Source organism: Oncorhynchus clarkii, chromosome 4, assembly GCF_045791955.1.
Source record: "Oncorhynchus clarkii lewisi isolate Uvic-CL-2024 chromosome 4, UVic_Ocla_1.0, whole genome shotgun sequence".
Classification (NCBI taxonomy): domain Eukaryota; kingdom Metazoa; phylum Chordata; class Actinopteri; order Salmoniformes; family Salmonidae; genus Oncorhynchus; species Oncorhynchus clarkii.
Genome location: NC_092150.1, coordinates 54,428,751 through 54,451,984, shown reverse-complemented (window position 1 = coordinate 54,451,984; position 23,234 = coordinate 54,428,751). Strand labels below are relative to the sequence as shown.

The following is a 23,234-nucleotide window of genomic DNA, read 5'->3' as shown; positions in this document are numbered from 1 at the left end:
AGTGCTTTTTCAGCACACGAATAAACCTTTATTCTTGCTTCTGAACATATACCACAATACTAAAGTGTCTGCTGAGAACAGACATGTAAAACAAGTGTCTATGGAATAAAATGTGTCAAAGTGTAGTTACAAATATTTCTGAACAATAGTTCAACAGTGTCTGCTATGAACAGACATGTAAACAACAAAAGGGTCAAATATAGTGTCAAGAGTGTAGATATAAATATTTAACAGCAATATAAATATTTCAGAACAATAGTAAAACAGACATGTAAATAACAAAAGTGCGTATGGAATCAAATTAAAGTGTCTAGTGTCTGACTTCTGAGATATCTGAACAGAACAAGTTGTTCATTTCACTGTGGTCCCAGTCGTCGTGGTACATATTCGTCATGCGAACTCATGCAGCTGGTGATCGAATTCCTCCCAGAGTTTTGGCGAGAGTTCACCCATAGGTGCCAGGACCCTGTGGGGAGGATGAGAAGAGGGGGGAAATTAGGAGTGTCTGGAGAGTGTGCATGGTGAAGAGGGAAAAATAAAACAGAAGAGAGGAAAGGAGATCAGAGTAAAGTCTGACATTTTTATTTATTTACCTCTGGGACAAGCTGGTGGCATGGAGCATGATGTTGTCCAGACGGAGTCTGCAGCCCTTTTCTCCATTCTTCTCACACCCCTGCTACTACTGCTGCTGCTCTGTGGCGTCGGTGAGGAGCAAGCCAGTGGAGTAGTTCTCGGAGGTAGGCCCAGGATAGAGTTGCCCAAGTCCTGCATGGAGATTGTTCCTAATTCTGCACTGCAACTCAGTGCGGGAGATGGGCTGGGGGCCGGTCACCAGTTAGTACTGGGGACAGAGGTCGTGCTTGGGGCCGGTGAACAGGAAGTGCTGGGGTGCAGAGAACAAAACCAGGTGCCGTCTCCATTCACTGGTGTTTGTTCCTTGAAAATAAAAGTAGAGGGCTATTTAGTACACTTTTCAAAACATTAATTAACATCAAATATCATTAAACGAGACAACAATAGACTATATAATGTTGCAAACGTTTGAGCAGAGTTGAGTAGGGCTGGCCTAGCTACTCAACTCTGCTCAAATGTTTGCAACATTTTGACTAGCTGGACCTTGCTACCAAACATCGACTTTGGGAAGCTTATGTTTTTCTTTCTATGACAAAATTGTTTAATCAAAAGTTGAAAAGATCTTTAGTTAAGTTGGTTGGCTTGCTTCCCCTGCACGACTAGCCATTAGCTAGCACTAGCTAGCACAAGCTGGCTCGCTATTGTTGGCAAAACATGGCTACCCTTTTCGTTAACTACAATAAAAAAATACAACATACCCCATCCTTTGGTGAAGATGACATGTTGCTTCACCTGCCGTAAAAGCCAGCAACATTCCTGGAGAAGCCTTTCCACCAGCATCTCCACTGCGGCCCTTGTTTCTTTTCTTTGCCTTGAACTGGTTTCGAACACTTTTTTTTAAAACAAGTGGTCGAGTCGGACTCCAGCGTCTCCGCAATCTCCCTCCATGAATTGGCATTTACATGGTAGTGTTTATATAATGCATGGCTAGAATCGTATCAGTCAATCGATGCATGACGTTGTCATTCACCATGCTGAATCCACACGGAGTTTCGGGCTGAATCGAAAAGAAGCACCCCTGCAGTTGACCAATCACAGACAGAGGCGTTGAGAAAAAAAATGTGCGCCCAAATAGCCGACAAAACCCGAACCATAATCCAAAACGTTAAAAATATGCAAACTGTACCGAACTGTTTCGGGTGGGAAGCATGCGGCTGCCTTAACAGGGACATGCTCGCATTACCTTATCTCTGCAATTTTTTAAACAATTCTTTACAGAAAATATAGAAAATATTAGAACTCCGATTGACAGTAGCTGACACCATACCAGCATTTCTGATCAGGAAGCACGTACGGCAACTCCATGTACGTGAACCCTACTAGACTACTAAAAGAGGTTATGCCTACTGTTTATGCCTACTGTTGGCCCCAACATTCTGTTTATTGTAAATAGCTTCCTGACCTCTGGCTCCTTTCCAGCCTATTTCAGCATGGCGCTGTATTGAATGGCCACCGTTTTGCAAGCTCTGGCCCAACTTCGCTATTTTGTGAAAAATCGTGTGTTTATTTTTAGTCTACTTACACATAATCTATCCTCTATTATTTCTTACAACCGACAAGAACTCTTGAACATCAGATCTTTAGTTACTTACCCCTATTCTGGCTTCTACATCAGCTAATCTGCCCTGGGCTCTCTCTGTAATTCCAACCCAATTTTCAGGCTACCGAAGAGGAAACCCTGGCGTTACAGAGGCAAGAGAGGGGGGTTCTTGGTGAGATTGAGTCAAAGGGAAACCCTCCATTCTACTGGCACAAGTACTTGATAATAAAATGAATTTGCTACCAATGAGACTCTCGGAATTGCAATATTCTTTGCTTTTCAGAAACATGGCTCTCAGACAAGATACCCCCCACGGCTATTCAACTCGGATTCTCAAGGGCCGCACTGGACAGTGGAGTCGGGGAAATCGAGGGGGGAGGGAGGCGTTTGCCTCCTCATCAACTCCAACTGGTGTGGTAATTCCAACACGATGGAAGTGTCAACCCACTGTTCACCCGTCTTGGAATACCTTATGGTCAAATACCGGCCCTTCTACCTCCCGAGGTAGTTTTCAGCTGTTATCGGGACTGCTGTAAACATTTCACCACAGGACAATAAAAAGAATAAGCTGGCGCTTAAACTGTGCAAGGCTACAAACTATCTGCTATTTTAAGTCGGCATCAATAAGACACTTGATGCCCAACTTTCATCAACACGTCTCCAAAACACTAGGGGCGATTAAATCTTAGACCACTGCTATTGTACCCACAAGCAAGCATACAAGAACCTCCCTCGTCCTCCATTCTGCAAATCAGATCACGACGCCGTACTTTTACTTCCTGTTTACAAGCAAAAGCTGAAACAGGAAGTACCCGCGATTCGCTCCGTTGAGAAATGGCCACCAGAATCAGAGGGTATGCTTTGCTAGTGCTGATTGGAATATGTTTAATGACTCCACCGATAATGTTGAAGAGTGAACCACCTCAGTCACCGGCTTCAATAGAAAATGCATCGGCTGAGCAAGGGTCATAACACTGCATTGCTTGAGGCAAAACTACAGACCCGGGTTTGATCCCAGGTTGTGTCAAAGCCAGCCGTGACCGGGAGGCCCATGAGGCGGCGCACAATTGTCTCAGCTTTGTACGAATTAGGGGAGGGATTGGCCGGCCAGGAATTCCTTGTCCCATCGCGTTCGGCTCGGGCGATTGTGGAGGCCAGGTCATCTGATGCAGCACTCGATCACTCTCCTTCTTGGTCAAATAGCCCTCAAACAGCCTGGAGGTGTGTTGGGTCATTGTCCTGTTGAAAAACAAATCAGTCCAACTAAGCCCAAACCAGATGGGATGGCGTCTCGCTGCAGAATGCTGTGGTAGCCATGCTGGTTAAGTGTGCCTTGAATTCTCAATAAATCACAGACAGCGTCAACAGCAAAGCACCCCCACACAATCACAGCACCTCCTCCATGCTTCACAGTGGGAACCACACATGCGGAGAGCATCCATTCACCTACACTACGTCTCACAAAGACATGGCAGTTGGAATGTAAAAATCGAATTCGGACTCAGACCAAAAGGACAGATTTACACCAGTCTAATGTTCATTGCTCATGTTTCTTGGCCCAAGCAAGTCTCTTCTTCTAGTAGTGGTTTCTTTGCAGCAATTCGACCATGACGGCCTGATTCACCCAGTCTCCTCTGAACAGTTGATGTTGAGATGTGTCTGTTACTTGAACTCTGTGAAGCAATTATTTGGGCTGCCATTTCTGAGGCTGGTAACTCTAATGAACTTATCCTCTGCAGCAGAGATAACTTTGGGACTTCCTTTCATGTGGCGGTCCTCTTCCTTTCCTATGTCCAGTTTCATCATCGCGCTTGATGGTTTTTACGACTGCACTTGAAGAATCTTTCAAAGTTCTTGATATTTTCTGTATTGACTGACCTTCATGTCTTAAAGTAATGGACTGTCATTTCTCTTTGCTTACTTGAGCCGTTCTTGCCATAATATGGACTTGATATTTCACCAAATAGGGCTATATTCTATATACCCCACCTACTTTGTCACAACAAAACTGATTGGCTAAAATGCATTAAGGAAAGAAATTCCACAAATTAACTTAAGGCACACCTGTTCATTGAAATTCATTCCAGGTGACTACCTCATGAGGCTGGTTTAGAGAATTCCAAGAGTGTGCAAAGCTGTCATCAAGGCAACAGCTGGCTACTTTGAAGAATCTCAAATATAACATATATTTTGATTTGTTTAACATGTTTTTGGTTCCTACATGATTCCATGTGTTATTTAATCGTTCTGATGTCTTCACTATTATTCTATAATGTAGAAAATAGCAAAAATAATGAAAAACCCCCAAACTTGAATCGTATAGGGTGTGTGTGTGATATATATAACACACAGAGCTATCGTAGAAAACACTGATGCTACAGCCAAAGACAGCAATAAGTACACGAAGGCCCGCTATGACCCAGGGCTCTGTAGATCATTCCAAAGTCTAGATTGAAAACTAAAGGAGACTGGGCATTTGCCATTAGGACCCTTAGACTTTGGAATGATCTGCTAGAGGAGATCAGACTTGAAGATTCAGTGCCTCTTAAAACCGTGCTGAAGACACACTTATAAAGATGCTTTTAATGTATTATTTAAAATTCTCCTTCATCCGGTCTTTGTTAGTACTTTTATTTTAATATTTTATGATGTATTGAAAACACTATACAAATATTTATGATTATTTTTTTTTAAAGTTATGTGTCATCACTGTTGGCTGCAGCCAAAAAGTGTTTGGTAAAAACCTAAAGTGCATTCGATAAGTATTCAGACCCCTTGACTTTTTCAACATTGTTAAATTAAAGCTTTATTCTACATTGGATTAAATCCCCCCCCCCCCCCCAATAAAAAAACTGATATTTACAAAATTATTCAGACTCTTTACTCAGTACTTTGTTGAAGCACCTTTGGCAGCGATTACAGAGTCTTCTTGGTCATGACGCTACAAGCTTGGCACATCTGTATTCGGGGAGTTTCTCCCATTCGTCTTCTCAGATCCTCACAAGCGCTGTCCGGTTGTATGGGGAGCGTTGCTACACAGTTATTTTCAGGTCTTTCCAGAGGTGTTCGATTGCGTTCAAGTCCAGGCTCTGGCTGGGCCACTCAAGGACATTCAGACATATCCTGAAGGCACTCCTGCGTTGTCTTGGCTGTGTAGTTAGGGTCAATGTCCTGTTGGAAGGCGAACCTTCGCCCAAGTCTGAGGTCCTGAGCACTCTGTAGCAGGTTTTCATCAAATACCTCTTTACTTTGCTCCGTTAACAATTCCCTCGTCTCCCAGTCCCTGCAGTTGAAAAACATCCCCACAGCATTATGCTGCCACCACCATGCTTCACTGTAGGGATGGTGCCAGGTTCTTCCAGAATGCTTGGCATTCAGGCCAAAGAGTTCAATATTAGTGTCATCAGACCAGAGAATATTGTTTCTCTTTTAGAGGTCGACCGATTATGATTTTTCAACACCAATAATTGGAGGACCAAAAAATATAAAAATTGGCCGATTTAAAAATGTTTTTGTTGTAATAATGACAATTACAACAATACTGAATGAACACTTATTTTAACTTAATATAATTTAGCCTCAATATAATTTATCCTTATTTGAACCTCAAGTAAATAATGAAACATGTTCAATTTGGTTTAAATAATGCAAAAACAAAGTGTTGGAGAAGAACGTAAAAGTGCAATATGTGCTATTTAAGAAAGCTAACGTTTCAGTTCCTTGCTCAGAACATATAAAAGCTGGTGGTTCCTTTTAACATGAGTCTTCAATATTCCCAGGTAAGAAGTTTTAGGTTGTAGTTATTATAGGAATTATAGGACTATTTCCCTCTATACCATTTGTATTTCATTAACCTTTGACTATTGGATGTTCTTAGGCACTTTAGTATTGCCAGTGTAACAGTATAGCTTCCGTCCCTCTAGTTAGCGCGCGCTAACTAGCTAGCCATTTCACTTCGGTTACACCATCCTAATCTCGGGAGTTGATAGGCTTGAAGTCATAAACAGCGCAATGCTTGACGCACAACGAAGAGCTGCTGGCAAAACGCACTAAAGTGCTGTTTGAATGAATGTTTACGTGCCTGCTTCTGCCTACCACCGCTCAGTCAGATACTTAGATACTTACTTGTATGCTCAATCAGATTATATGCAACGCAGGACACGCTAGATAATATCTAGTAATATCATCAACCATGTGTAGTTAACTAGTGATTATGATTGATTATTTTTTATAAGATAAGTTTAATGCTAGCTAGCAACTTACCTTGGCTTACTGCATTCGCGTAACAGGCAGTCTCCTTGTGGAGTGATACGAGAGAGAGGCAGGTCGTTATTGCGTTGGACTAGTTAACTGTAAGGTTGCAAGATTGGGTGCCCCGAGCTGACAAGGTGAAAATCTGTCGTTCTGCCCCTGAACAAGTCAGTTAACCTCTTGAAGCTAGGGGGCACTATTTTTATGTTTGGAAAAATAACGTTCCCAAAGTAAACGGCCTATTTCTCAGGACCAGAATATGCATATAATTGACAGATTAGGATAGAAAACACTAAAGTTTCCAAAACTGTCAAAATATTGTCTGTGAGTAAAACAGAACTGATATTGCAGGCGAAACCCTGAGAAAAATCAAACCTGGAAGTGGCTTCTATTTTGACAAAATCATGTTCCATAGCCTCCCATTGCGCCATTTAAAGGGATATCAACCAGATTCCTTTTCCTATCGCTTCCTCAAGGTGTCAGTCTTCAGACATAGTTTCAGGCTTTTATTTTGAAGAATGAGCGTGAACGACCACATTGCGTAAGTGGATAGGTGGGGGCTCTCAGAGTGAATTGTGCACAAAAGAGAAAGGCAGCCATTGTTACTCCCGGTCCTAGTGAAAAGCCAACTGTCCCGGTTGATATATTATCGAATAGATATTTGAAAAACACCCTGAGGATTGATTATAAAAAACGTCTGACATGTTTCTGTGGACATTATGGATATAATTTGCAATTTTTGTCTGCGTTGTCGTGACCGCTCTTTCCGGTGGATTCCTGGGCATAACGCACCAAACTAACGGAGGTATTTGGATACAAAAAATATCTTTATGGAACAAAAGGAACATTTGTTGTCTAACTAGGAGTCTCGTGAGTGAAAACATCTGAAGATCAAAGGTAAACGATTAATTTGATTGCTTTTCTGATTTTCGTGACCAAGTTACCTGATGCTAAGTGTACTTATTGGTTTGTCGAGCAATCGATAAACTTACACAAACGCTTGTATTGCTTTCGCTGTAAAGTATAATTTCAAAATCTGAGACAGGTGGATTAACAAAAGGCTAAGCCTTTTTTTTCCCCTCATCGGCAAATCGGCGCCCAAAAATACCGATTTCCGATTGTTATGAAAACTTGAAATCGGCCCTAATTAATCGGCAATTCCGATTAATCGGTCAACCTCTGAGATAGTTGCAGAGATAGTTGTTCTTCTGGAAGGTTCTCCCATCCCCACATTGGAACTCTAGAGCTCTGTCAGAGTGACCATCGGGTTCTTGGTCACCTCCCTGACCAAGTCCCTTCTCCCCCGATTGCTCAGTTTGGCCGGGCAGCCAGCTCTATGAAGAGTCTTGGTGTTTCCAAACTTCTTCCTTTTAATAATTATGGAGGCCACTGTGACCTTGGGGACCTTCAATGCTGCAGAAATGTTTTGGTACCCTTCACCAGATCAGTGCCTCAACACAATCCTGTCTCGGAGCTCTACGGACAATTCCTTCGACCTAATCAAAACATCTTCATTAGGCTGCCTTTTAAAGATCACTTGTTGGTAGTAGCAAGCAGTGAATGGAAATAATTTTTTCCTCTTTAGTATATATTTTTGTCTAGCTTCTGTATAAAGTATATTATTTGCGTAAAACTGTCTTTTCATTGTCTGTGACCTACCGATGACGTCCTTGTCGTGCTGGGGGATAAGCTCCTTCCAGTTGGCCTGGGCAGGCTGGGCAAAGTTTATGTTGATGAGGCGGTAGCGCGGGGCCTCTAGGTTGGTCTTGAAGGTGAACACTGTGCCCTCATTGGTCACGTACTCGTACTCCGCATCAAAGTTGTCTATCAGCTTCACCCACGGCAACAGGCCTGGAGAAGAAAGAGATACAAGGGGATACAATGAGTGATCTAATGCGATGCACACAGAGGGCCAATCAAAAGATCTGCTTATGGATGGATTTTGCCCATTTAACCAGGTTTTCCCATTGAGCTCAAATTAAGAATATATATATATATTTTTTTTAGCATGTCGACCATCACACCATGTGTGAATTAATTGTCACGTGTGCATACCATGATGCAGGCCCGGGACCCTCCAGTCTTCAGGGGGCCTGATTGGCGTCACACTTTTGCCCCAGCTAACACACCTGACTCCAATACTCAACTAAACATATTCAGTTAAAAATTGCAATTGCTTTAAAATCAGGTGCGTTTGCTAGGGATGGGGGAAAAGTGACACCAAATCAAATCAGGCCCCGGAGGAATGGAATTGTCCAGGCCTGAATCTAACATAATTAACCAATTAGTCCAAAATAAATTCCCAACCATGTAGATTGACTTCAAATTAAAATGTTTGCTGACAATTATTCACATCAGCAGCCTATGCTTTAGCCTAATGCTCTTCTTTTTTTTTTTACTAGAAAATTATCATGATCCATTGGGTAATTTGTCACTTTCAATGATTAAAATAAACACAGTATGTCAGATTGCATTTTACACCCCCTCCACCCGTCGCCTCAAGATTCATGTTTTGGTTCATAGCACTAGCTGCACCACTGAAGTTTAAAATGAAAAGGACATTTTAAAATGTATTTTTGTTGTACTGTTAGATTTCTATCGCTGTTTCAAGTCCAATGGAGTTTGAGCTGCGTGAACCACGAGCAAATTATTTTGATAATTTCATGTTCCCTGTAAGAACCCTGTATAGCAGACCGACGCTGTCATCAACCTACCAAAGGTTGCACCTTAGCAGAAACCTGCATGTCTGGTAGCTTGCCAGCGGTCAATGGGGACCTCGTAAGCAGTTTTACAAGCATTTAACAATTTTTGCCATCTATTTTCCAAACTTCAAATAGGTTAAATCACATTGTTAAAATGTTTTAATTCAGTTCCAAAAGCAACAGTCCTGGCTGAGCCCCACAGGCTATGCACACCATGGCCGCTTCATGGTTACAATTTAGCCAAGAAGTGTCGGTATGCAAGCAAATGAGAAAGCACATGATATAAAACAGATCTGCTTGCGGGCCCGGCTCCACGAGGGGGACAAAAAGGAGCTTAGCCACCTGTGTGCCAACTCAGTTTTAGTTTTATGTCCCAATATAAAAATAGCAAAAAAGTTCAAATGATTGAGTGACTGGGCAGGGGTGCAACCATGGGTGGGCCTGTGAGAGAATTGGGCCACCCACTTGGGAGCAGGGCCCACCCACCACGGAGCCAGGCCCCGCCAATCAGAATAAATGTTTCACTACAAAAGGGCTTTATTACAGACAGAAATACTCCCCAATACTCCCCATCTAATGTCCAGGTGGCTGGTCTTACACAATCCCGCAGGTAAAGAAGCCAGATGTGAAGGTCCTGGGCTGGCGTGGTTACACGAGGTCAGAGGTTGTGAGGCCGGTTGGACGTATCGCCAAATTCTCTAAAACGACGTTGGAGGCAGCTTATTGTAGAGAAATTAACATTCAATTCTCTGGTAACAGCTTGGGTGGACATTCCTGCATTGCACTGTCCTATCCCATCTGGACAAGAGCAATACCTATGTAAGAATGCTGTTCATTGACTATAGCTCAGCATTCAACACCATAGTACCCTCCAAGCACATCATTAAGCTCGAGGCCCTGGGTATTAGGTCCTGGACTTCCTAACGGGCCACCCCCAGGTGGTGAAGCTAGGAAACAACATCTCCACTTCGCTGATCCTCAACACTGAGGCCCCACAAGGGTGCATGCTCAGCCCCCTCCTGTAATTCCTGTTCACCCATGACTGCATGGCCATGCACGCCTACAACTCAGACGACACAAAAGGAGTAGGCTTGACTACCAACAACGAGACAGCCTGCAGGGAGGAGGGGAGGGCTCTGGGAGTGTGGTGTCAGGAAAATAACCTCACTCATCAACAAAACTAAGATGATTGTGGACTTCAGGAAACAGCAGATGGAGCACCCCCTATCCACAGACAGGACAGCAGTGGAGAAGGTGGAAAGTTAAGTTCCTCTGCGTACATATCACTGACAAACTGAAATGGTCCACCCACACAGACAGTGTGGTGACGGCACAACCACTCCTCTTCAATCTCAGGAGCCCGAAGAAATTTGGCTCGTCACCCAAAACCCTCACACTTTTACAGATGCACAATTGAGAGCATCCTGTCGGGCTGTATCACCGCCTAGTACGGCAACTACACCGCCCACAACCACAAGGCTCACAAGAGGGTGGTGCGGTCTGGACAACGCATGACCGGGGGCAAACTACCCACTCTCCAGGACACCTACAGTACCCGATGTCACAGGAAGGCCACTGCCTGTTCACCCCGCCATCATCCAGAAGGTGAGGTCAGTACAGCTGGGACAGAGACTGAAAAACAGCTTATATCTCAAGGCCATCAGACTATTAAACAGCCATCACTAACACAGAGGCTGCTAATTAGAGATGTATACAAAGCTCTCCCGCGCCCTCCATTTGGCAAATCTGAACATAATTCTATCCTCCCGATTCCTGTTGCAGACAAACAAAAACTAAAGCAGGAAGTACTAGCGACTCGCTCAATATGGAAGTGATCAGATGATGCGGAATCTAAGCTACAGGAGTGTTTTGCTAGCACAGACTGGAGTATGTTCCAGGATTCATCCAATTGCATTGAGGAGTATATCACCTCAGTCGCCGGCTTCATCAATAGGCAGATCAAAGACGTCGTCCCCACAGTGATCGTACATACATATCCCAACCAGAAGCCGTGGATTACAGGCAACATCCGCACCGAGCTAAAGGCTAGAGCTGCTGCTTTCAAGGAGCGGGACACTAATCCGGACGCTTTTAAGAAAACCCACTATGCCCTCAGACAAACCATCAAACAGGCAAAACATCAATCCTACTACACCGGCTCTGACGCTCATCAGAAGTGGCTGGGAAAGGGACAAAGGGAAGCACAGTCGTGAGCTGCCCAGTGCCGTAAGCCTATCAGACGAGCTAAATGCCTTTTATGCTAGCTTCGAGGTAAACAACACTGAAGCATGCATGAGAGCCCTAGCTGTTCTGGATGACTGCGTGATCAAGCTCTTCGTAGCTGATGTGAGCAAGACCTTTAAAACAGGACAACATTCACAAGGTCGCAGGGCCAATCTCACTCCACACTGCTCTTTCCCACATGGACAAAAGCAACACCTATGTAAGTGTGCGGTTCATTGACTGCAGCTCAGTGTTCAACACCACAGTGCCCACAAAGCTCATCACTAAGCTAAGGATCCTAGGACTAAACACTTCCCTGTGACGGGCCGCCCCCAGGTGGTAAGGGTAGGCAAGAACACATCTGCCATGTTGATCCTCAACACTGGAGACCCTCAGGGGTGCGTGCTTAGTTCTCTCCTGTCCTCCCTATTCACCCACGACTGCGTGGCCAAGCACAACTCCAACACCATCATTACATTTACTAACTACACAACAGACCTGATCACCGACAACAATGAGACAGCCTATAGGGAGGTGGTCAGAGACCTGGTGTCAGGACAACAACCTCTCCCTCAACGTGAGTAAGACGAAGGAGCTGATGGTGTACTACAGGAAAAGGAAAGCCGAATACACTCCCATTCACATCAATGTGGAAGCAGTGGAGCCGGTCGAGAGTTAAGTTCCTTGGTGTCCACATCACCAACAACTATAATGGTCCAAACTAGAGGTCGACCGATGATTTTTCAACGCCGACACCGATTATTGGAGGACCAAAAAAGCCGATACCGATTAATCTGCCATTTTTTTTTTATTTGTAATGGGTACAATTACAACAATACTGAATTAACACTTATTTTAACTTAATATAAAACATCAATAAAATCAATTTAGCCTCAAATAAATAATGAAACATGTTAAATTTGGTTTAAATAATGCAAAAACAAAGTGTTGGAGAAGAAAGTAATATGTGCCATGTAAAAATGTGTGCCATGTAAAAAAGATAACGTTTAAGTTCCTTGCTCAGAACATGAGAACATATGAAAGTTGGTGCTTCATTTTAACATGAGACTTCAATAATCGAAGGTAAGAGGTTTTAGGTTGTAGTTAATATAGTATTTATAGGACTCTCTCTCTCTCTCTCTATACCATTTGTATTTTATATACCTTTGACTTATAGGCACTATTGTATTGCCAGTGTAACAGTATAGCTTCCGTCCCCCTCCTCGCCCCTACCTGGGCTCGAACCAGGAACACGTCGACAACAGCCACACTCGAAGCATCGTTACCCATCGCTCCACAAAAGCCACGGCCCTTGCAGCGCAAGGGGAATAACTACTACAAATCTAAAAGCGAGTGACGTTTGAAACAGTATTAGCGCACACCCAGCTAAACTAGCTAGCCATTTAACATGGGTTACACCAGCCATTAGGCGGATAGGCTTGAAGTCATAAACAGCACTGTGCTTGCGAAGAGCTGCTGGCAAAATGCACGAAAGTGCTGTTTGAATGAATGATTACGGGCCTGCTGCTGCTCAGTCAGACTGCTCTATCAAATCAGACTTAATTATAACACACAGAAATACGAGCCTTTGGTCATTAATATGATCGAATCCGGAAACTATCATTTTTAAAACAAAACGTTTATTATTTCAGTGAAATACGGAACCGTTCGGTATTTTATCTAACGGGTGGCATCCCTAAGTCTAAATATTCTTGTTACATTGCACAACCATTAATGTATGTCATAATTACATACAATTCTGGCAAATTAGTTCGCAATGAGCCAGGCAGCCCAAACTGTTGCATTTACCCTGACTCTACGTGCAATGAACTCAAGAGAAATGACACAATTTCACCTGGTTAATATTGCCTGCTAAACTGGATTAGTAGTTATATCTAGTGATTATGATTGATTGTTTTTATAAGTTTAATGCTAGCTAGCAATTTACCTTGGCTTCTACTGCATTTGCCTAACAGGCTGCCTACTCATGGAGTGCAATGGTTAAAGCGTTGGACTAGTTAACTGTGCGGTTGCAAGATTGGAACCCCTGAGCTGACACGGTGAAAATCTGTCGTTCTGCCCCTGAACAAGGCAGTTAACCCACAGTTTATAGGCAGTCATTGAAAATAAGAATGTGTTCTTAACTGACTTGCCTAGTCAAATAAAAAGGTATAAAAAATACCGATTTCCGATTGTTATGAAAACTTGAAATCGTCCCTAATTAATCGGCCATTCCGATTAATCGGTCGACCTCTAGTCCAAACACACCCAGACAGTTGTGAAGAGGGCACGAAAACTCATTTTCCCCCTCAGGAGACTGAAAAGATTTGGCGTGTGTCCCCAGATCCTAAAAAAGTTCTACAGCTGCATCAGAGAGCATCCTGACCGGTCGCATCACCGCCTGGTATGGTGACACTGCTCGGCATCTGACTACAAGGTGCTACAGAGGGTAGTGCGTACGGCCAAGTACATCACTGGGGCCAACCTTCCTGCCATTCAGGACCTATATACCAGGCGGTGTCAGAGGAAGGCCCTAAAAATTGTCAAAGACTCCAGAGGCCCTAGTCATAGACTGTTCTCTCTGCTACCACATGGAAAGCAGGCTCCTTAACAGCTTCTATCCTGAAGCCATAAGACTGATAAACAATTAATCAAATTGCTACCCAGACTATTTGCATTGACCCGTTTTTTTACGCTGCTGCTACTCGCTGTTTATTATCTATGCATAGTCACTTCACCCCTACCTACATGTACAAATGACCTCAACTAACCTGTACCCCCGCACGACTCTGTACCAGTACCCCATGTATATAGCCTCGTTGTTATTGTATTGTTACTTTTTATTTAAAAAATGTACTTTAGTTTTATTTAGTAAATATTTTCATAACTATTTCTTGAACTGCATTGTTGGTTAAGGAAGCTACAGAAAGCTTCCGGGGAACCATCGTTTTGGGCGAGGGTACTTGTGATTATTAAGGGGTACCTGTGATGCCCTGAGGAGTGGTTTGGAGGTCGCAGTACCACAGCCGGTTGACCGGGTCACAGCCCTCCCTGATGGACAGCAGCACATAGCGTCCGTCATCGGACACCTGGAGAGAGCGACACTGGTCAAGCACTCTGACCACAAAAGTCTTCCGCTAACCCAAATAAAATACCAGAGAAATTGCTAACAGCAAAATTGTGTGTAGAGGGGAAAAGGATTGGCATAGATGTGAAATGAACAGAAAATATTACTTACATTAAAGATAACGACATTACTCAAATAATGTCATTTCTGCTTCAGTGCCTATTAAAGCTTAGAACCAAGTCAAGCACCCACCTGTCTGTTGAGGAGCGTTTAAGTAATAGTGACTCCATCCTACCTCGACACCGCTCATCCACTTGGGGTGGTCGGAGAACTCAGCACATAGGCAGTCCTGGGACTGGGGGGTCCCCAGCACGTGAAAGTAGAGCTTCTGGTGCAGGTTGGTGGACGTCTCCGTGCCTAGAGGAGAGAGAGACGTTAATGTACCATGTCTGCCCCATTGTGGCAATGGGAGATCCCTAACATATTATAAAACACGCAACGATTTTACTGAGTTACAGTTCTTGTAAGGAAATCAGTCAATTGAAAATAATTAATTAGGCCCTAATCACGACTGGGAATACAGATACGCATCTGTTGTTCACAGATCACAGATTGAGGCTTGGATCAGAAAACCAGTCAGTATCTAGTGTGACCATTTACTTCATGCAGCGTGACATCTCCTTCCCATAGAGTTGATCAGGCTGTTGATTGTGGCCCACTCCTCTTCAAATGCTGTGCAAAGTTGCTGGATATTAACGGGAACTGGAACACGCTGTCGTACACGTGACCTATTGAGCATGTTTGGGATTCTCTGGATCGACATCTGGTGATTATGCAGCCAAAGGAAGAAATGTGACATTTTCAGCTTCCAGGAGTTGTGTACAGATCCTTCCGACATGGGGCCGTGCATTATAATGCTGAGTCATGAGTTGATGACTGCGAATGAATGGTAAGACAATGAGCCTTAGGACTTTGTTGCGTATCTCCGTGCATTTAAATTGTCATCACTAAAATGCAATTGTGTTCATTGTCTGTAGCTTACGCCTGCCCATACCCCCACCGCGGGGCACTCTGTTCACAACGTTGACATCAGCAAATCGCGCGCCCACACGAGGCCATACAAGTGGTCTGCGATTGTAAGGCCAGTTGGATGTACTGCCAAACAAAAAAACGGAGGCGGCTTATGGTAGAGAAATGAACATTCAAGTCTCTGGCAACAGCTTGGGTGGACATTACTGCAGTCAGCATACCAATTGCATGCTCCCACATTTTAGTGGCCTTTTATTGTCCCAACACAAGGTGCTGTTTAAATCAGCTTCTCAGGTGGATGGATTACCTTGGCAAAGGATAAATGCTCACTAACTGGGATGTAAACTAATTTGTGCATAAAAATGGAGAGAAATTGGCTTTGTGCATTTTGAACATTTCTGCGATCTTCAATTTCAAGTCAAGATACATGGGACCCACACTTTACATGTTGCGTTTATATTTTTGTTCAGTGTGCGTCTACGTAGCCAAGATGCTCACCGTCGCTCTTGCCCTCCTGCATGGGGTAAGAGTTGTAGAAGAGGCCCTTGCCGTCGTGGGTCCAGGACATGCAGCTGAACTTAACCCTCTCTAGTTTGTCCTTGAGGGCGACAGCCCCCTCCACCTGCAGGAAGTGCATCTCCACCCAGTCCGAGCCGCTGGCGCTGGTACCATACGCCAGGTATTCGCCATCCTCCGAGAACGCATAGCCTGAGGATTGACAGAACCTGATTTAAAGCCTTTATTTAACCAAGTAAGACTTTTGTAGTGAAGACATAACAGGAGACACTGGAAAGCAGGGTCACAATGAGTTAACCTATGCCAGGATTCCCCGACGTATGGTCCACAGACAAAATTTGGTCGACAGGTGAAGTTCTCTCGACATACAGTACCAGTCAGAAGTTTGGACACACCTACTCATTACAGGGTTTCTTTACTTCTACAATGTAGAATAATAGTGAAGATATCAACACTATGAAACATATGGAATCATGTAGTAAACAAAAAAGTGTTAAATCAAAGTATTTGTATCTTTTTTTTTTTATCTTCAAAGTAGCCACCCTTTGCCTTGATGTCAGCTTTGCAGACTTGGCACTCTCTCAACCAGCTTCATGAGGTCGTCACCTGGAACGCATTTCAATTAAGAGTGTGCCTTGTTAAAATTACATTTGTGGAATTTCTTTCCTTAATGTGTTTGAGCCAAATCAGTTGTGTTGTGACAAGGTAGGGTAGTATACAGAAGAAGTCCAAATTTAGGCAAGAACAGCTCAAATAAGCAAAGATAAAGGACAGTCAAGCATTGCTTTAAGACATTAAAGGTCAGTCAATCTGGAAAATTAAGAACTTTGAAAGTTTCTTCAAGTGCAGTCGCAAAAACCATCAAGCGCTATGAAACTGGCTCTCATGAGGACTGCCACAGGAAAGGAAGACAGAGTTACCTCATTAGAGTTGCCAGCCTCAGAAATCAAAGCCCAAATAATTGCTTCACAGAGTTCAAGTAACAGACACAACATCAACTGTTCAGAGGAGACTGCATGAAATCAGGCCTTCATGGTTGAATTGCTGCAAAGAAACCACTACTAAAGGACACCAATAAGAAGAAGAGAGCTGCCTGGGCCAAGACACATGAGCAATGGATATTACACTGGTGGAAATCTGTCCTTTGTTCTGATGAGTCCAAATTTGATTTTAGGTTCCAACCGCCATGTCTTTCTGAGACACAGAGTAGTTGAACGGATGATCTCCGCATGTGTGGTTCCACCGTGAAGCATGGAGGTGGTGGTGTGATGGCGTGTGGGTGATTTGCTGGTGGAACTGTCAGTGATTGATTTAGAATTCAAGGCACACTTAACCAGCATTGCTACCACAGCATTCTGCATCGATACGTCATCCCATCTGGCTTGCGCTTATCATTTGTTTTACAACAGGACAATGACCAAACACACCTCCAGGCTGTGTAAGGGCTATTTGACCAAGAAGGAGAGTGATGAAGTGCTGCATCAGATGACCTGGCCTCCACAATCACCCAAATTCAACCCAATTGAGATGGTTTGGGATGAGTTGGACCGCAGAGTGAAGGAACCGCAGAGTGAAGGAAAAGCATTCCAAGTGAGGCTGGTTGAGAAAATGCCAAGAGTGTGCTAAGCTGTCATCAAGGCAAAGGGTGGCTACTTTGAAGGAACTTAAACAAATAAATATTTTACATTTAACAGTTTTTTTGGTTACTACATGATTCCATGTGTTATTTCATAGTTAATGTCGTAACTGTTATTCTACAATGTTAAAAATGGTTAAAATAAATTAAAAACCTGGAATGAGTAGGTGTCCAAACCTTTGACTGGTACTATAACACACACACACACACACACACACACACACACACACACTGCATTCAGAAAGTATTTAGACCCTTGGCTTTTTCCACTTTGTTATATTATAGCCATATTCTAAAATTAATTAAATGTTTTCCTCGTCACACTAGACACAATACCCCATAATGACAAAGTGAACAGGTTTAGATATTATTGCAAATGTTTTAAATTTAAAAAACAGAAATAACTTATTTACATAAGTATTCATACCCTTTGGTATGAGTATCAAATTTGAGCTGAGGTGAGCTCAAATATCGATGTTTTGTTCCCCGAGCCACTTAGTTATCACTTTTGCCTTATGGCAAGGTGCTCCATCATGCTGGAAAAAGCTTTGTTCGTCACCAAACTGTTCCTGGATGGTTGGGAGAAGTTGGTCTCGGAGGATGTGTTGGTAACATTCTTTATTCATTGCTGTGTTCTTAGGCAAAATTGTGATTGAGCCCACTCCCTTGGCTGAGAAGCAACCCCACACATGAACGGTCTCAGGATGCTTTACTGTTGGCATGACACAGGACTGATGGTAGCACTCACCTCGTCTTCTCCGGACAAGCTTTTTTCCGGATGCCCCAAACAATTGAGAAAATGACTTTACCCCAGTACTCAGCAGTCCAATCCCTGTACCTTTTGCAAAATATCAGTCTTTCCATTATGTTTATCCTGCAGAGAAGTGGCTTCTTTGCTGCCCTTCATGACACCAGGCCATCCTCCAAAATGTTTCACCTCACTGTGCGTGCAGATGCACTCACACCTGCCTGCTGCCATTCCTGAGCAAGCTCTGTTCAGGTGGAGGCCCAATCCAGCAGCTGAATCAACTTCAGGAGACGGTCCTGGCGCTTGCTGGACTTTCTTGGGTGCACTGAAGCCTTCTTCACAACAATTGAACTGCTCTCCTTGAAGTTCTTGATGATCCGATAAATGGTTGATTTAGGTGCAATCTTACTGGCAGCAATATCCTTGCCTGTGAAGCCCTTTCTGTGCAAAGCAATGATGACGGCACGTGTTTCCTTGCAGGTGCAAGGTAACCTGCAAGGTAACCTGCAAAGAACAGAGATTCCAAGCACCACCCTCCTTTTGAAGCTTCCAGTCTGTTATTCGAACTCAATCAGCATGACAGAGTGATCTCCAGTCTTGTCCTCATCAACACTCACACCTGTGTTAATGAGAGAATCACTGACATAATGTCAGCTGGTCTTTTTGTGGCAGGGCTGAAATGCAGTGGAAACGTTTTTTGGGGATTCAGTTCATTTGCATGAAAAAGAGGGACTTTGCAATTAATTGCAATGAATTTGATCACTCTTCATAACATTCTGGAATATATGCAAATTGTCATCATACAAACTGAGGCAGCAGATTTTGTGAAAATGAATATTTGTGTCATTCTCAAAACTTTTGGCCACGACTGTACACACAGTACCATATAACGAAGTGAAAACACTTTTTTTTTTTTTTTTTTTTACAAATGTCGCAAATCTATTACATAAAATACAGAAATCTAATTTACGTAACTATTCACACCCCTGAGCCAATACTTCATATAAGCTTATAAGCATATAAACTTTGGCAGTGAATATAGCTGTTAGGCTATAATTTTTTAGTCCAAGAGATTTCCACACCTGGATTGTGCAACATTTGCCCATTATTATTTTCAAAATACTCAAAGCTCTGTCAAATTGGTTGTTGATCATTGCTAGACAACCATTTTCAGGTCATTCCAAAGATTTCAGAAGATTTAAGTCAGAATTGTAACTCAGCCACTCAGGAACATTCAGGGTCTTGTGGTAAGCAACTCCAGTGTATATTTGGCCTTGTGTTTTAGGTTATTGTCCTGCTGAAAGGTGAATACATATCCCACTGTCTGGTGAAAAGCAGACAACCAGGTTTTCCTTTAGGATTTTGCCTGTGCTTAGCTCCATTCTGAAAAACTCCCTAGTCCTTAATGATTACAAGCACACCCATAATATGATGCAGCTACCACAACTCTTGAAAATATGGAGAGTGGTACTCAGTAACATGTTCTATTGGATTTGCCCCAAACATAACACTTTGTATTCAGGACAAAAAGTTCATTGCTTTGCCACATATTTTGCAGTATTACTTTCAGTGCCTTGCTGTAAACAGGATGCTTTGGAATATGTTTAATTCTGTACAGGCTCTCTTTTCACTGTCAATTAGGTTAGTATTGTGGAGCAATTACAATGTTGTTGATCCATCTTCAGTTTTATCCCATCACAGCCATTAAACTCTGTTTTAAAGTCAGCATTGGCCAAACTGAAATCCATGAGCAGTTTCCTTCCTCCCTGGCAACTGAGTTAGGAAGGACGCCTGTATCTTTGTATTGACTGGGTGTATTGATACATCATCCAACGTGTAATTAATATTTCACAATACTCAACGGGATGTTCAATGTCTTTTTCCCCCCTTTTTACACACACATCTACCAATAGGTGCCCTTCTTTGTAAGGCATTGGAAAACCTCCCTGGTCTATGTGGTTGAATCTGTGTTTGAAATTCACTGCTCAAATGAGGGACCTTACATAATTTAGTGTGTTGGGTACAGAGATGAGGTAGTGATTAAAAGAAAATGTTAAACACAATTACTGCACAAATACTGAGTCCATGCAACGTATGACTTTAGGCAGTGTTTACTCCTGAAGTTATATAAGCCTGCCATAACAAAAGGGGTTGAATACTTATTAACTCAAGAGATTTCAGCTTTTCATTTTTAATTAACTTGTAAAAATGTCCAAAAACATAATTCCACTTTTGACATTATGGGGTATTGTGTGTAGGCCAGTGACAAATCTCAAATGAATCCATTTTAAATTTAAATTCAGGCTGTAGCAAAACAAAATGTGGAAAAAGTCAAGGGGTGTGAATACTTTCTGAATACACATCATATAGCCTTGCATGTCCGACTAGACAACATGGTACACAGTCAGCGACACACATTGATTGTTAATAAAGAATATATCATGAAGACAATGGCCATCTGTATAGTATTGTCAATAAAGAAAGTATTCTACACAAATGTGTTTTAAATATTAATATTGTTTGTACACATTTCAGTCCCCCACCTTGTAAAGCAACAGTCCCATCCTCAGAGAAAGTGTTTGGGTCCAGAAAGACTGTGGGCTCTGCCTCCAGGCTCTCCTGAACATACATCACACTCTGGTTCTGGAGACCAGTGTTGTAGAAGTGGAAATACCTGCAGAGGGGGCCAGGAATGTGAGCCAGACATCAATAGAACCGCACTACCCAGTATTCCAAGAGACAAGTCCCCCTGAGCCTCTCAGGGCGTTGTCACACAGTTGAGCTACAGTTCGAATCAGAGATTGCCTATTTGTTATTATTTACATTTTAGTTTGGTAGGTTTCACAAAATGTCAAACAAACTAAAATTTATAAACAACACCACGTGTCCATGCATGTCTTTTGTTAAATCCATTTATGATTATCATGAAGCATCACTTGTGTGTCCCAATCTTCATATTACTTTCACTTTGATCTTTCAACATGCAGCAGGAAACAGAGAAAGATGCTCTAACTCCGACGTGAATAGGCTACATTCAAAAGCCTATAACCCCGGTATAGCCCTCGTCTCCCCTAATCTGCATAGGATGCTCTCAAATGCGCTGCTACTCACAGAATGTTTCAGGGATCTCAAGTTATGATGCTGTGTGCATTTAGTCAAATGCTCGCAGTCAAACAACCAATAATAGCGCTCGACTCTGGTCATTTTTCTTTCTCCCCAGCAGCGAACTGCACCAGGGTTCGAATTGAATCGGACCACTACTACCCTTTTTGAGCGAACCATGGTGGGTTGTTTAGTGCGTTTCTGAGTGCAGTGTTCACACCAGTCCAAACAAAGCAAAATAAGGGGGTAAGAGCTCTGAAAAAAAATGCACCAAACCAATTTGATGGAAAGCCACCTTCAAGGAGCAGCTAGATCGTGTTCACAAGAAACCAAACTGGGAGGGCCTACTTGGGGTGTAGTCATTATTTTTAACAACAAACATTTTGAAGCAGAATCATTTTTCTATTTGACAAATGCAGCTAGGTCCCTGCGCCATTTGATAGTTTGCGTCTGTTGGGTTTCTAGTGAATAAACCTCTGGAGCTGTCCAATAAGAAATGCTCATTTTTATTTTTCTGTTGCAGAACATTTAAGACATGTTCTGTTACATGCCCTAATGAACATGACCCTGTGTTTTTGGGTGCAGCAAAAGTCCTCAAAACTCCCACACCTTGACCTAGACAGCAGATCCGACCTGCTTGCTTACAGATGCACTAGGGTCGGAATGACTGCCGTGGACATTGTTCCAGAAAACTAACAGTCATTCAATATTCTCAGTGTACCAGTTGGGATAATGGGACACCTTTCTCACCCCTGGAATGAGGGACATTTCCCAAGCCATATCTGCAGTTTCTTAATTTACAAAGGATGGCTGTCTGACCCTAGTGTAGCTGTAAGCAAGCGGGTCAAATGTGCTCGCTAACCTTGACCCAACCCTACTCCTCTCACCTACTCCCCCTCTTGAAGGGGCAGCTGTATTTGGGGTAGTCGTAGAGCTCCGTCATGCGCTCCTTGAACAGGTCTCGCACCTCACAGCGCTCCAAGTAGGGCAGTGTCAGCTGGTTCTGAGCATTGACAAAAGCCTGGGAAGAAACAAGACATATCAACATCAATGCAATGACCACTAATTCACAGGTGGTGGTGCTGGTTGCAACCTTACCTACTGTGTCAGTAGCCTATGTCAATACCTGCTGGACATTTTTGGTAGATGTGCTGAGTTGGTGACTCAAATTTAATTTCATTTTTTCCCCCCCTTGATTGTGGGGGGGGGGGTTGGCAGTGGCACATTCTACAGTGACCAACTCAGCTAACTTTACTATACCTTGATAAAAGTAATAACATACAAATGAATGTGAATTTCATCAGAATTGAAAATATTGACCCCGACTAAGGACTCCCTGACCGAAATCAACTGGTAACGTTGTGATAACATTCCTTCAACCAGTGTTGAATGAATGGCAAATGGGCGTTTACCTGCGTCTTTTCGCTGTCTGGGTCTTCCAGCCAACTGTACGGGTCTGGAATCTTATTGCCATGGTAGTCGTCCACCTGTGAGAAATAACAAGCAGGTGAAATCCATAATGTGCGGCAGCAGTCACCCAACAACTTTGATCATTTGCTGCTGGATGTTATGCGATAACATGACAGCGCTAAGGTTAGCTTGCTAGCTAGCCAGCCTATGCAAAAGCTTTGCTAGCAGCTAGCTAACATGAGACAAAGCCAACAAAAGGCGAACGAAGCCGAGCTAACGTTAGCTGGCTGGCTGACTCATTCATTCATTTGAGGTTTGGTTATCCATGCCGATAACATTAGCCTACAAGCTAACAGTTAGCTAGCCGATGTTCATTT

General features: G+C 43.0%; 1 protein-coding gene across 1 annotated transcript in view; it reads right to left on the bottom strand.

Annotated features, from left to right (window-relative positions):
• Positions 1-23,234, bottom strand: part of LOC139406947 (prolyl endopeptidase-like) — a 51,304-nt gene that overhangs the window by 27,685 nt on the left and 385 nt on the right. The window contains exons 2-8 of the mRNA XM_071150135.1: positions 22,860-22,934; positions 22,335-22,468; positions 20,889-21,019; positions 15,944-16,153; positions 14,712-14,833; positions 14,333-14,438; positions 8,084-8,275 (exon numbers count right to left, since the gene is read on the bottom strand). Of these exons, the coding sequence (XP_071006236.1) occupies positions 8,084-8,275; positions 14,333-14,438; positions 14,712-14,833; positions 15,944-16,153; positions 20,889-21,019; positions 22,335-22,468; positions 22,860-22,934 (970 nt within the window). The remainder of the gene's footprint in view (positions 1-8,083; positions 8,276-14,332; positions 14,439-14,711; positions 14,834-15,943; positions 16,154-20,888; positions 21,020-22,334; positions 22,469-22,859; positions 22,935-23,234) is intronic.